We start from the raw sequence: 12,301 nt of genomic DNA on the forward strand, positions 1-12,301 counted from the left end.
ACAGACGATATGTCTGTGAACTATGTCGATCACAGACATATCGAATTGGCTGTGCTGCACAGCCAATGAACAGATATGTCTGCAGACATATCTATCCATCGGCAAGTGTGTATGGGTGATCAGTCAATAGCCCGTACACAGGGGTGCAGAGAGGGGGGGGAGCCGCGAGCGGGTACTACTTACGCAACTCCGGCACAGTTCCCCATCCACAGCAGCCCAGCACACGCTGCTGTGTGCTGGGCTGCACTGGGAGACTGTCCGAGGCTGCTAAAGCAGCAGCCCGAGCAGTCTCCTATGCCAAAGGGGGGGGGAGCGATCATGCTGATGCCCCCCTCCCCAGCGCCGCGTTGGAAACTGTTTTTTTTTTTCCAAGGGGGCTTGGTCACACCTCCAGCGATTAGGCCACACCTCCTACCTGCCCCCAGTCCTGCTCGACCCGCTGCAGCAGCAGATGATGCTCGTTCAGTGTATATGAATGACCATCATCTGCAGATATATCTGTCAGGTGTGTACCCACCTTTAAGGAAGGCTGTGGGACAGGAACGTAAAAGAAAAATAATAGTACAACTACTTTCATGTATTACTGAGTAAGCCGTTATTTGAAAAAAAAAATAAAACAAGAACAAAACAGTACAATGGACAGAAAAGGCCCATTGTCTCATAATTATGGAACCACATGCCATCAATAACTATCACAAGTCCTGGTGCTGAGGGCATGGCTATGTCTGTAGAATGTATATTGTGTAATCTGTGTGCCGCTGTAAAACCGTAACTCATGACGAGGGGACTTGTGGGTGCTGCCGCCCTATCTGCGCCCTTATTATCCCATAATAAAACAATTGTTAATGTCATATTAGTAATCCCTATGCTACTAAGATGTTAGAACATTAACTGCTCCTATATTTCAGTAATTCACAGAATGATGCTTCAAAGTGACTATGCAGAGAGTATCTAATAGGCAGAAGACAATAAGAAGTAAAATATAAATAATGCCCAATGCCATGCAAAAAAAGTTGTGCTCATTTTTAATAAAAATATTTTAAACAAGAAAACTAAATTAATAAACTATGCACTGCAAATGCCCCATATACAGTTTTGTATGTCTGCGTGCTCAAGTGCCATTGTAAGTCTTAACACATATTTTCTTTGTAACAGCTAAACAATTAATTCTATTATTTCCTCCCCACAGAAGTACTAATCCGGCAAAGTGTACATTATGAGGCTATGCTCCAGTAAACATAACATGGCCCTTAATGTTGATTTGTATATTAGATTATTTACAGTAAACATATGGATGGATGAGAATTTGGACAAGGAAATTACATGGACTTTCAACCATTCATTATGTATTTCTTTGCTGTGGGGGTATATGTTTGCTAAGTGGTTATATACGTGGATACTATGTAGTTTTCTTCAGTAGAATAGCATGAGCAAGATGAGGTCTGTAGAACTGGAAAGATTTTATATGCATAGAGCAAATTACTCTGTTGTATTGACAAGTCTTTGTTTGTACCATAAATTCACATCCAAATAATAAAAACACAATCATCATATTACTGGACTTCTTTCATTTTGCTAGATGGAGAAAAAGGGGTTTGATAGTTAGATGATTGTGTCTATTTTTTTTGTTTTTTTACAAATTTATTGCATATCTCACCATAATTAATTGCAAGCTAATAAAGCTGCCAAGGTCACATAAATAAATTAAAGAAAGCAGAATATGTGGAGGGAGGATTACATTAAGCAAATAAGAATGACCAAAAAGAAACTGTAGTGTCACAGAATATCAATATCATTGTATTATATCAATATTATTTAAACGTGCAAAAAAAAAATAATTTATATATATATATATATATATATATATATATATACATATACATATACATACATATGCAGCACTCCTAAGATGCTAACTACAATGGATTGATGTTAATGCAAAGTAAAATAATACAATACTTGACTGCAACCTCTGTCATCCATTAGTTTTCTCTTAGATAGATACTGTAGACTGATAGATTATGTATTTGCCATGCTAAGATAAAACCACAGTTGCCCTATTCTTCAAGAATGTTGTGGAGACTCGGGAATTAGGGTGAGACCTCACAGATGTTAGGGTGGCCAGGCAAATCTCATGATGAGCACTAACCTATCTGTAAGTCCTGTCTACTCCTGTGTAAAAGAATAGTGTGGTTATGAAATTAGCATCATCATATGACTTGCCCTATATACTTTATGACATGAATGGTGAATCTATTCATCTGCATTTCCCAGAACAGATGTGAAAAGTAGGTGAAAGCTTACTAAATGACCAAAGCTTAGGGCGGTGGATGATGTACAGGACCAGTGAAATGTATTATTTTATTGTATTTTCTGCATTTGCCATCATGCAAATAAACAGTTTGTTGTTAAATGTTAATACAACTTAATTGAATTTTGCAGGCAAATGTCATGATTTGTTTAAGAAATAAAGTAGATGAAATAGCTTTCTAATATTTTTACCAAGCTGAACATCAATTATATTTTGGGACATACCTGGGTGTGTAGGGCTCTGCCGGAGGTGGGGGGATGAAGAGATCTTGAAGAGCGGTACTGTCCCTTTTAGTAGGGGTGCTGATTGTGCTTGAAGGAGTAGCAGCACCACTTGTGGGGCTCCTTGGAATAAGTGGCTACAATAAAGAAGAATATATACTTAAACTATTGGCATAATGATAAAAACACTAATCAATCACAATCTAATATCATTACTATATATAATTACACAAAGGCTTTTATTGTCCTACTATACATGCCCTAAGAAACATGTGGATAGATATCATTAAAAGGACACTGTACTATTTACTGTTTGATAATATTACTTACATTGATTATGCAAGTAGTATTGATGTCTGATATACTTTTCTTTTTAGAACCCTCAAATATCCAAGGTGTAAGACTTTGTAGTATTTATATATATATATATATATATATATATTTATATTTATATCCAGGAAAGCGTCCGCACTCACATCTCCATCACAGATGGCATTTGGGGTGCTCCCCATGAAGCAAATCAATGATCCAGAATAGTATAGTCAAAATGTAGATAAAGGGGCACTCACCAGAGCATTTCAGCAGGCAAAGAGGTATATATATAGTTTGATGGCTTCTAAATCATAATGCATTTCATTTGGCATTTGTACTGTAGTTTAAATGTTTTGTAAAATATTTGTAGTTTTTTTATTATATAATTTGAAAATTGGAATGCAACAACAATGAAATAAATGGCAGCAATGTAGAACATGTGGGATAAGGATGTTTAGTATCAACATTTCCACCCTAATGTTCACAAAGCACAACGCATTTAGGTAAAAAACTGGACCTATAGATGTGTCCACATCCTTGAGCGTTAAACAGCCCTTCTCGGTACTGCCAAGAGTCTTTTCATCCAAATTTTTATTTTCAAATGCGTCTTATTCACAAATCGATGTGAATAGGACACACAAGCAGCTTCTGCTAATTAAAATGCTACGCAGCATGCCTATATTCTGTATTTATCTGTGGCTGCAAAATGCTACATAACAGCGTCACAGCATGTTTATAGTCTGTGTGTGACAGCGGCTGTATCTGCATGCGAAATGCTCCCTTACAGTGTCACAGCCGCTGTGACACTGTAGCATAGTATTTTGCATGCAGATACAGCCGTAGTCACACACAGAATACAAGCATGCCACATATAATGTTAATCAGCAGAAGCTGCTTGTGTGTCCCATTTGCATTGCTTTGCGAATAAAATAATTTGAAGGTAAAATATTGCAAGAAAAGACGCTCCACACTACCAAGTCGCACGGGACTCACGTGTTATGTTTAATGCGACTTGTAATGCACGGAGGTAAGATGGATGTGGAGTTGTGGACACATCTGTACAGACAGGGCCGTTTCTAGGGGCAGGCGACCCGTGCAGCCGCACGGGGCGCGCCGCCCAGCAGAAACAGCCTGTTAACTGCCGGGCGCCCGCTGAGATTCATTTACCAGCGGGCGCCCGGCAGAGCAGAGCAGCCAGAGAGACGGAGCCTCCGGCTACCGGCTCCCCCATTGTGCACTATGGGAGGACGTCATGACGTCTTTCCCACAGTGCAAAGGAGCACTGGACAAGTATTAGTGGTTTTTTTTTATGTGCAGGCAGCCTGGACAATACTCTGGGGGCACTTCTGCTAGGGGAGACACCACTACTGGGGGCACCAGGACACTACTACTGGGGACATTACTCGGGGGGCACTTCTACTGGGGGCATTGCTTAGGAGGTGCCACTACTGGGGGCATTACTCAGGGCCCAGGGGCACTACTATTGGGGGCACTACTACTTTGGGCACTACTACAAAGGGAGCATTACTATTGGGGGCACTAATACAGGGGGCATTAATATTTCGGGCAATACAACTGGGGACACTACTACTGGGGCACTACAGCAGGGACTACAGCAGGGACCATTACTATTGGGGGCATTACTGATGGGGGCATGACTACAGGGGGCACCACTCCTGGGGGCACTACTACTGGGTGCACTGCATAAAGGGCACCACTACTGTGGGCTCTGCATAAGTTGCACTACCACAGTGGGCAATGCATAAGGGGCATAAATACAGGGGACACTGCATATGGGGACAACTACAGGGGGCACTGCATAATGGGCACTTTTGCCTGAGAGCCAGTGGGGGGGAAGCCTAAGACCTGTCGGGATGGAATGGCAAGGGAGGGGGCTGGAATGAAGTATGTATTATGTGAATCTTGTTTTTTCAATGTGTTTTATGTGGTTCTGGATTTAATAATGTATTTGAGGTGGATGTGGTTTTAAAACGTAGTTTATGTGCCTCTGGCTTTTCCAATATATTATGTGGAAGTGGTTTGTTGCAGTGTATTATATGTGGCGCGCGCATGCTGTCTGACTTTTGTTTAGCTACATATATTTTTCAGCGCTTTGCCTCTGACAGGTTTGCCACCCCTGGGCTCAGTAGTCACAGTGGCTGACATTCTGTGGTCTTTCGAGATCACACTCCCTTACTGTGATACCACACCCCCTTATGATGAGGCCACGCCCACTCCACAATATTACTGCTTCGAGGGGGGGGGGGCGCATTTTGACTGCTTGTACTGGGAGCCTCAAACCCTAGAAACTGCCCTGTGTACAGTACTCAACTTTGTCTCAGTTTGAATTGATCCTTCTGACCAAAACACAATTTACTGTATGTAGATATTGCTTGGGAAGGCCAATGTGCCTCTGTACTCCCCATTCTTTTCTTCAGTTTGTCTGACCATACCTTACTCAAAGGTGTAAAGTAAACGATCTACAATAAAAAGGTCAACACTGTCTAGGTAGCACCAACTGGTACACAGGCAATATGTTGACAGGTACAAAAGGTCGATACAAAATGTCGAGTAGGATGAAGATCGCCAGGTACAAAAGGTCAACATGGTCAAAAGGTGGACATTGGAATGGTCAACACAAAAGTAATCAACACAATTTTTTTGTTTTCTAACCATAATCTTCACCCTAAACCGCCCCTTGATGCCCAACCCTAACCGTCGGGGTAAGTGCCTAGCCCTAACCATCCCTCCTATAGCCTAACCTCACGGGTAAGTGCCTAACCCTAACAAACAAACAAAAGCCCATGTTTAGACCATTTTTGTGTTGACCATTCCAATGTTGACCTTTTAACCATATCAACCTTTTTGTACACATTGATCTTCATCCATGTCGACATTTTGTGTGTCGACCTTTTGGTATCTACTTTTTTATTGGAGATCTTGATATAACTGTGCTTTCTTAAATTTTCTCCTTCTATAGGATTGCTGTGGTGCAGGGACAGCTGCTCCAAAAAACTGTTGCCCCTGAGGTAGCAGTGATACTTACCCCTGCTGATCTGTCTAACTGCACATACGTGACCTGAGGTCATGCATGCACATGGTGGCAGAACATACAGTGTGGAAGTGGCTGAAGGATCTGATTGGATCCCTCCTCACACCCAGACCTCTTTCCCATAGGAAGTAGCAGGGCTCCAGGAACAAATGCTATTTAAAGATGACGTTGGTTCCCACATGCAAACACTGAAAACTGTCAGTTTTTTGAGTTTGACAAATAATGAATGGGCCTATTACTACAAAGATGCGGAAACTAGCATTTCTGCATGTGTGCCAGACCAATGAAGGATGATGAATAGGCCCTTTAGTCAGTTTATGGTTACTTCTAGATCCATTTAAATTAACTTTACATAGTATCTAGCAAATGTGACAAGACCTTCACATTAGGTAAATTTTAAATTGAAAAGACAAGTTATATAATAAAATGTTTGTAATGCATTAATGCATATTTGATAGTGTTGGGAACTGAGTGACTTACTGTAAATATAGTCATATTTGCATGCTTTGCATAAATGAGCGAATTTGTGTTGCTAATTTTTGTAAAATCTAATTCTCGCATTAAAGGATAGAAAAAAATTAGGAATAAATACCCAAATATTAATGTATTCAGACTAGAGATGTGCGGTTCGGTTCTCCAGAAATCCAAATCCACCCGAATTTCGTGAATCCGGGTAAATCTGAGTCACAGTTCTGATCACCTGAGGAGATCCGGGTAAATCCGGGTCTCGGTTCTGATCTTTTTGCGGTTCGGAATTCGGATTTTAAATCTGAATTTCGGTTTTGGATTGCATAAAATTACATGATTTTAGCTGTTTTTAAAACTTTTTATCTATTTTTTTTTTAAATCCAGATCCAAAACCAAAACACTTGAAGGTGGGTTTACAAAACCAAATACCAAACCTTGAAGGAGATACAGATCCAAAACTAAATACAGGGGTCGGTGCACATCCCTAATTCAAACTATGGCTATACTTCCAAACCGATGCACCACATCTCTCCAACCATTGATGCCCATAAATATTTACTGTACGCAAGTGGCTTATCTGAGGTCCTCAGTGATTGTAAGCACTGTTGTATACAGCAGAGTGTGAGTTCCCGTGGAGCTACCCAACAAGACACTGCAGTAATGGTACTGATACAGATAAATAGGGGTCTATTTACTAAGCAGTGTTAGGAGACAGAGGGAAAAGTGATAAGGTGCCAGCCAATCAGCTCCCAACTGTCATTTTTCAAACACAGCCTGTGAGATGGCAGTTAGGAGCTGATTGGCTGGCATTTTATCACTTTTCACTCTGTCTCCTAACACTGCTTAGTAAATAGACCCCTAAAAATGTAAAGCTGGAAAACCATGTTAGTCATGGAGAATGTGTGAAAATGAAGGGTCACTTGTGGTCAATGTGCATAGTTTCATTTGCTATGTTGAAGACCAGAGAATACTTTATATTGTATCACACCATATAGTTCAGAACAATAAAGAAAATAACTCTACAACTTAACACATTTTTGTGGTATTTAATTAAACCATCTATTGTTGTCCATTTCTGGACAACTCCACATCTAATACATTTGACTTACTCATATAGATGTGGACTAGGACATTACCGTATGACAAAGAAAGGAAATCAGTTCTATTATTCAATCCACATCTATCACACTAATGACAGAGTGCAGGGTATGCCAGGACGCGGTGTCATCTCACATCAGTGACATTGCTGCACCTCCCTGCATTTAAGGAGGCACAATGCAGATCCGGGAGGTTAGCCTACTTTCTCAGGAGTCTGGAAGATCTCCCAATATTTCTTCCGGGCATACCAGGAGAGTAGGTAACTATGATATAACAGCGGGATTTGGCTCTAGATCTATGCTGTATACAGTATATCCCCTTCTTTAAATAAAACATAATACCCTAAATAGATAGAATAGTTCTAAAGCTCTCCCTGACCAGTTATCCTGAAGAAGCACTAAGGAGAAGAAGTAACAAAGATACATCTGTGTGTTGGAGTATGGTGACCATGTTCTTGTAGGATACAGCTGGTAAATACATTTAAATATGAGTCATTCTATGGTTACGCTGTGTTTGAACCAATGGAAATTGTTTATTTTAATTATATTTTATGCAGATAGAAGAGTATTCAAGATTCTGGGGAAACCATCTTGTCCTGTGCTAACAACTAGACTGAGCTCAGAGGAGAAGTGTATGGATTACAGAAAAAACATAAGAACTAAGGCATGCCAAAAAGTGTAATTTACACAGATCAACAAGTAATGATAGCAATTAAATAACTATCCTCACATACCTAGCATATATTTGCAGAGCTGTATATACCTGTGAAACTGTTCTACTAAATTAAAAAAATATATATTTATTATGATACTTTGCCAATTAGTAATCTGTTTTATTAAAATTAAACTTCTACAATATAAGTAGACTGAACGTACGGTGTTTCTCCCTAAATTACATCTAAAGCATTACTTTGTTCTTTTGTACACTTTTGTAAGCTGTTGTCTAACATGTCAACCAGCATGTAATTCTAATTTTGAGCAATAAAATACAGTTAAAATTGAAATAACAGGCAAAGGGGGAGTGATAGAGAACAGTAAGGGGTACATTTACTAAAGTGAGAGTTTTTAGAAGTGGAGATGTTGCCGATAGCAATCGATTAGATTCTACTTAACATTTTAACTAGCACCTTCTAGAAGATGATAGCTAGAATCTAGCTATGGACAACATCTCCAATTCTAAAAACTCTCACTTTAGTAAATTTACCCCTAATCTTGCATGCACTTAAGTCCTATAAAAGCTAAGCTACACTGGGGAATTCTGCATGCAACTGCAAGGCTAGACAATTTGTAACAGCAATAGCGGAGGCTAAATATCTTGCAGTTCCTACTCTAAATTTAAGCAAAGTACTGCAATGTGACTTGTAGCCCACATTTCCTGGGACTTTCCTTGGTTTTAAAGATCTAGGGGTCCATGTACTAAGGGGTTTATTTATTAAGTCTTGGAAGGAGATAAAGTGGACAGAGATAAAGTACCAGCCAACCAGCTCCTGTCATTTTTCAAATACAGCCTTTGATATGGCAGTTAGGAGCTGATTGGCTGGTACTTTATCTCCATTCACTTTATCTACATCCAAGACTTATAGACCCCTGATCCTTTTAGAGAGATAAAGTGGATGGAGTTAAAGTACCAACCAATCAGCTACTGTCATTTTTCAAACACAGCCTGTAAAATGACAGTTAGGAGCCGATTGGTTGGTACTTTATCTCTCTCCACTTTACATCTCTCCAAGGTTTAATACATACAGTAGATCCCTATTCCTGGATTATGCCCATTTTTCAGTTATAACCAAATGCATAATGTAAGCTTATCAAACTCGGCAAACACAGCGTGAGGAGAATTGTAGTGCTTGAAGGTTTACCCAGGGCGTATTGAATATATCCTGCATGAATACACTGGATCAGCAGTAAAGTGCCCATAAAAATATTTTAAAATGTTGGCAACTGTTATAAAAGGTGGCGATGCAATTTCTGATGTTTCAACAACTAAGAAATCCATTACAACATAATGTTTAACACATATAAAGATAAATGTAAGAAAATAAATAAATAAAAATACTATCCCTTTACGAAGTATTGGGAATGGTAAGCTATTTAACAAGTTGTTATAGGTAATGCGTATTCCCATATATCATCCATTTAATTACTAGTTTTAAATCGCATTACGAATTACCTGTATTTTTTTGGCCAGGGAAAAACAATCACTCCGGTAGCATAAGACATTAGTGAGCAGTCATTGGTTCAGAAAACTGACATTTTTAAACATAACATTTCAGTATGATTTATAATCACCGTCCCACTGCTATGTGATAAATTGTTCAATGCTCCATCCTTTCCACTTCATTTAATGTACACATAAGTCTATTTCATTTTGAAATGCATTATTACGTATGCAATGTATTTTAAAGTGAATATCAAAGAGGGAGACGCTGAACATCAAAGTAGGCAGGCATGGATAATAGATTGTAGAATTTAATAGATTGTAGAGTGCTGATCACAAATCTTTTCATGTCCCACACAGTGAGTCTAGAAGTACAATTAATTTTACAGGGAGTTGAAAGTAAAGAATATGAACTTATCTTCATTGAAGATAGTATCTCCATTTCTTTAATATAGCTGGAGATTCAAGTTTAAACTACAGGTAAAAATTTAAACATAACATGCACCTGAAATTCAAACTGCTGAAGAGGAACACTTGAGCTCCATTTAGAAGTACAGATATTTCACCACCCCAGAAATAAAATTATAGAAATTATCTGAACAGTACTTAAACAGAAAGCAAATATCACTATGCATGCTCACTGAATCAGTATGAATTACAGCTGGACCTAAGCCCGGCGGAAGAAATACAGACGCCGGAAAGCCGGCACATGAAGATCCCGACTGAGGTGAGTAAGACCTCTAACCCTCCCCTCTCCCCCCCTAACCCTCCCTTAGGGGTGCCTAACCCTAACTTCCCCCCTAGTGCCTAACCCTAACCTCCCCCCAGGGGTGCCTAAACCTAACCCCCCCTCCCCGCACCCTAACCCTCCCGGGGGGGACACCTGATCCTAACCTCCCCCCGGTGGTGCCTGACGCTAACCCCCCCTCCTCCTAGCCTAACCCTAACCCTCCCAGGGGGGTGCCTAACCCTATGTCCCCCTGGGAGTCCCTAAACCTAACCCCCCCGCACGGCTATCAGCTCCTGGCGCCTGGCTTACCTACGTTTGGTATGCTGGGCGTTGAGATTTCGGCATGGGGCTAATGAGTAGGATATTATTTTCATTGTTCTAAAATGTTGTTTCTCTGTTATTTGCATACTGTGTAATGTTTTTCACTTCAATGTGGACTAAAATTGCTAACACTCTAAGGGGGTAATTAAATTAGCCCTGATAATTTACAGGGTGAGAAAAAGGGTGGTATTCCTGGGCTTTAACACCCAGGGCTATTTAACTAGAGCTATTTTTCTTCAAGTACTGTAAACTGTTAACGGGCGTTAACAAATAGAACCCGGGATAAGTTCCCGGACCTACAGTCAGGTGCATAAATATTGGGACATTGACAGAATTTTCACATTTTGGCCTCTATTCACCACCACAATGGCTTTGAAATGAAACAAACAAGATGTGCTTTAACTGCAGACTTTCAGATTTAATTTGAGGGTAATTACATCCAAATCAGGTGAATGGTGTAGGAATTACAACAGTTTCTATATGTGCCTCCTACTTTTTAAGGGGCCAAAAGTAATGGGACAAACTAAACAATCCTAAATCTAACTTTCACTTTTTAATACTTTGTTGCAAATCCTTTGCAGGCAATTACAGCCTGAAGTCTGGAACGCAAAGACATCACCAGACGCTGGGTTTCATCGCTGGTGATGCTCTGCCAGGCCTCTACTGCAAATGTCTTGAGTTCCTGCTTGTTCTTGGGGCATTTTCCCTTCAGTTTTGTCTTCATCAAGTGAAATGCATGCTCAATCGGATTCAGGTCAGGGGATTGACTTGGCCATTGCATAACATTCCACTTTTTAGCCTTGAAAAACTCTTTGGTTGCTTTTGCAGTATGCTTCGGGTCATTGTCCATCTGCACTGTGAAGCGCCGTCCAATGAGTTCTGAAGCATTTGACTGAATATGAGCATATAATATTGCCCGAAACACTTCAGAATTCATTCATCTGCTTTTGTCAGCAGTCACATCATCAATAAATACAAGGGAACCAGTTCCATTGGCAGCCATACATGCCCATGCCATGACACTACCACCACCATGCTTCACTGATGAGGTGGTATGTTTTGGATCATGAGCAGTTCCTTTCCTTCTCCATACTCTTCTCTTCCCACTCTGCACTCTGGTACAAGTTGATCCTTGTCTCATCTGTCCATAGGATGTTGATCCAGAACTGTAATGGCTTTTTTAGATGTTGTTTGGCAAACTCTAATCTGGTCTTCCTGTTTTTGAGGCTCACCAATGGTTTACATCTTGTGGTGAACCCTCTATATTCACTCTTGTGAACTCTTCTCTTGATTGTTGACTTTGACACATATACACCTACCTCCTGTTCTTGATTTGGCCAACTGTTGTGAAGGGGTTTTTCTTCACCAGGGAAATAATTCTTCTGTCATCCACCACAGTTGTCTTCCGGGTCTTTTGGTGTTGCTGAGCTCTCCGGTGCGTTCTTTCTTTTTAAGAATGTTCAATACAGTTGATTTGGCCACACCTAATGTTTTTGCTATCTCTCTGATGGGTTTATTTTGATTTTTCAGCCTAATGATTGCTTGCTTCACTGATAGTGACAGCTCTTTGGATCTCATATTGAGAGTCGACAGCAACTGATTCCAAATGCAAATGTCACACCTAGAATCAA

General features: G+C 40.1%; 1 protein-coding gene across 4 annotated transcripts in view; it reads right to left on the bottom strand.

Moving 5' to 3' along the window:
• CNKSR2 (connector enhancer of kinase suppressor of Ras 2) overlaps positions 1-12,301 on the bottom strand; it is a 431,743-nt gene that overhangs the window by 192,283 nt on the left and 227,159 nt on the right. For all 4 annotated transcript variants that reach the window (XM_088451603.1, XM_088451600.1, XM_088451599.1 and 1 more), the window contains one exon: positions 2,536-2,669. In XM_088451603.1, coding sequence (XP_088307729.1) covers positions 2,536-2,669 — 134 coding nt within the window. The remainder of the gene's footprint in view (positions 1-2,535; positions 2,670-12,301) is intronic.

Source organism: Taudactylus pleione, unplaced genomic scaffold (assembly GCF_031769625.1).
Source record: "Taudactylus pleione unplaced genomic scaffold, aTauple2 ptg000026l, whole genome shotgun sequence".
NCBI classification, from domain to species: domain Eukaryota; kingdom Metazoa; phylum Chordata; class Amphibia; order Anura; family Myobatrachidae; genus Taudactylus; species Taudactylus pleione.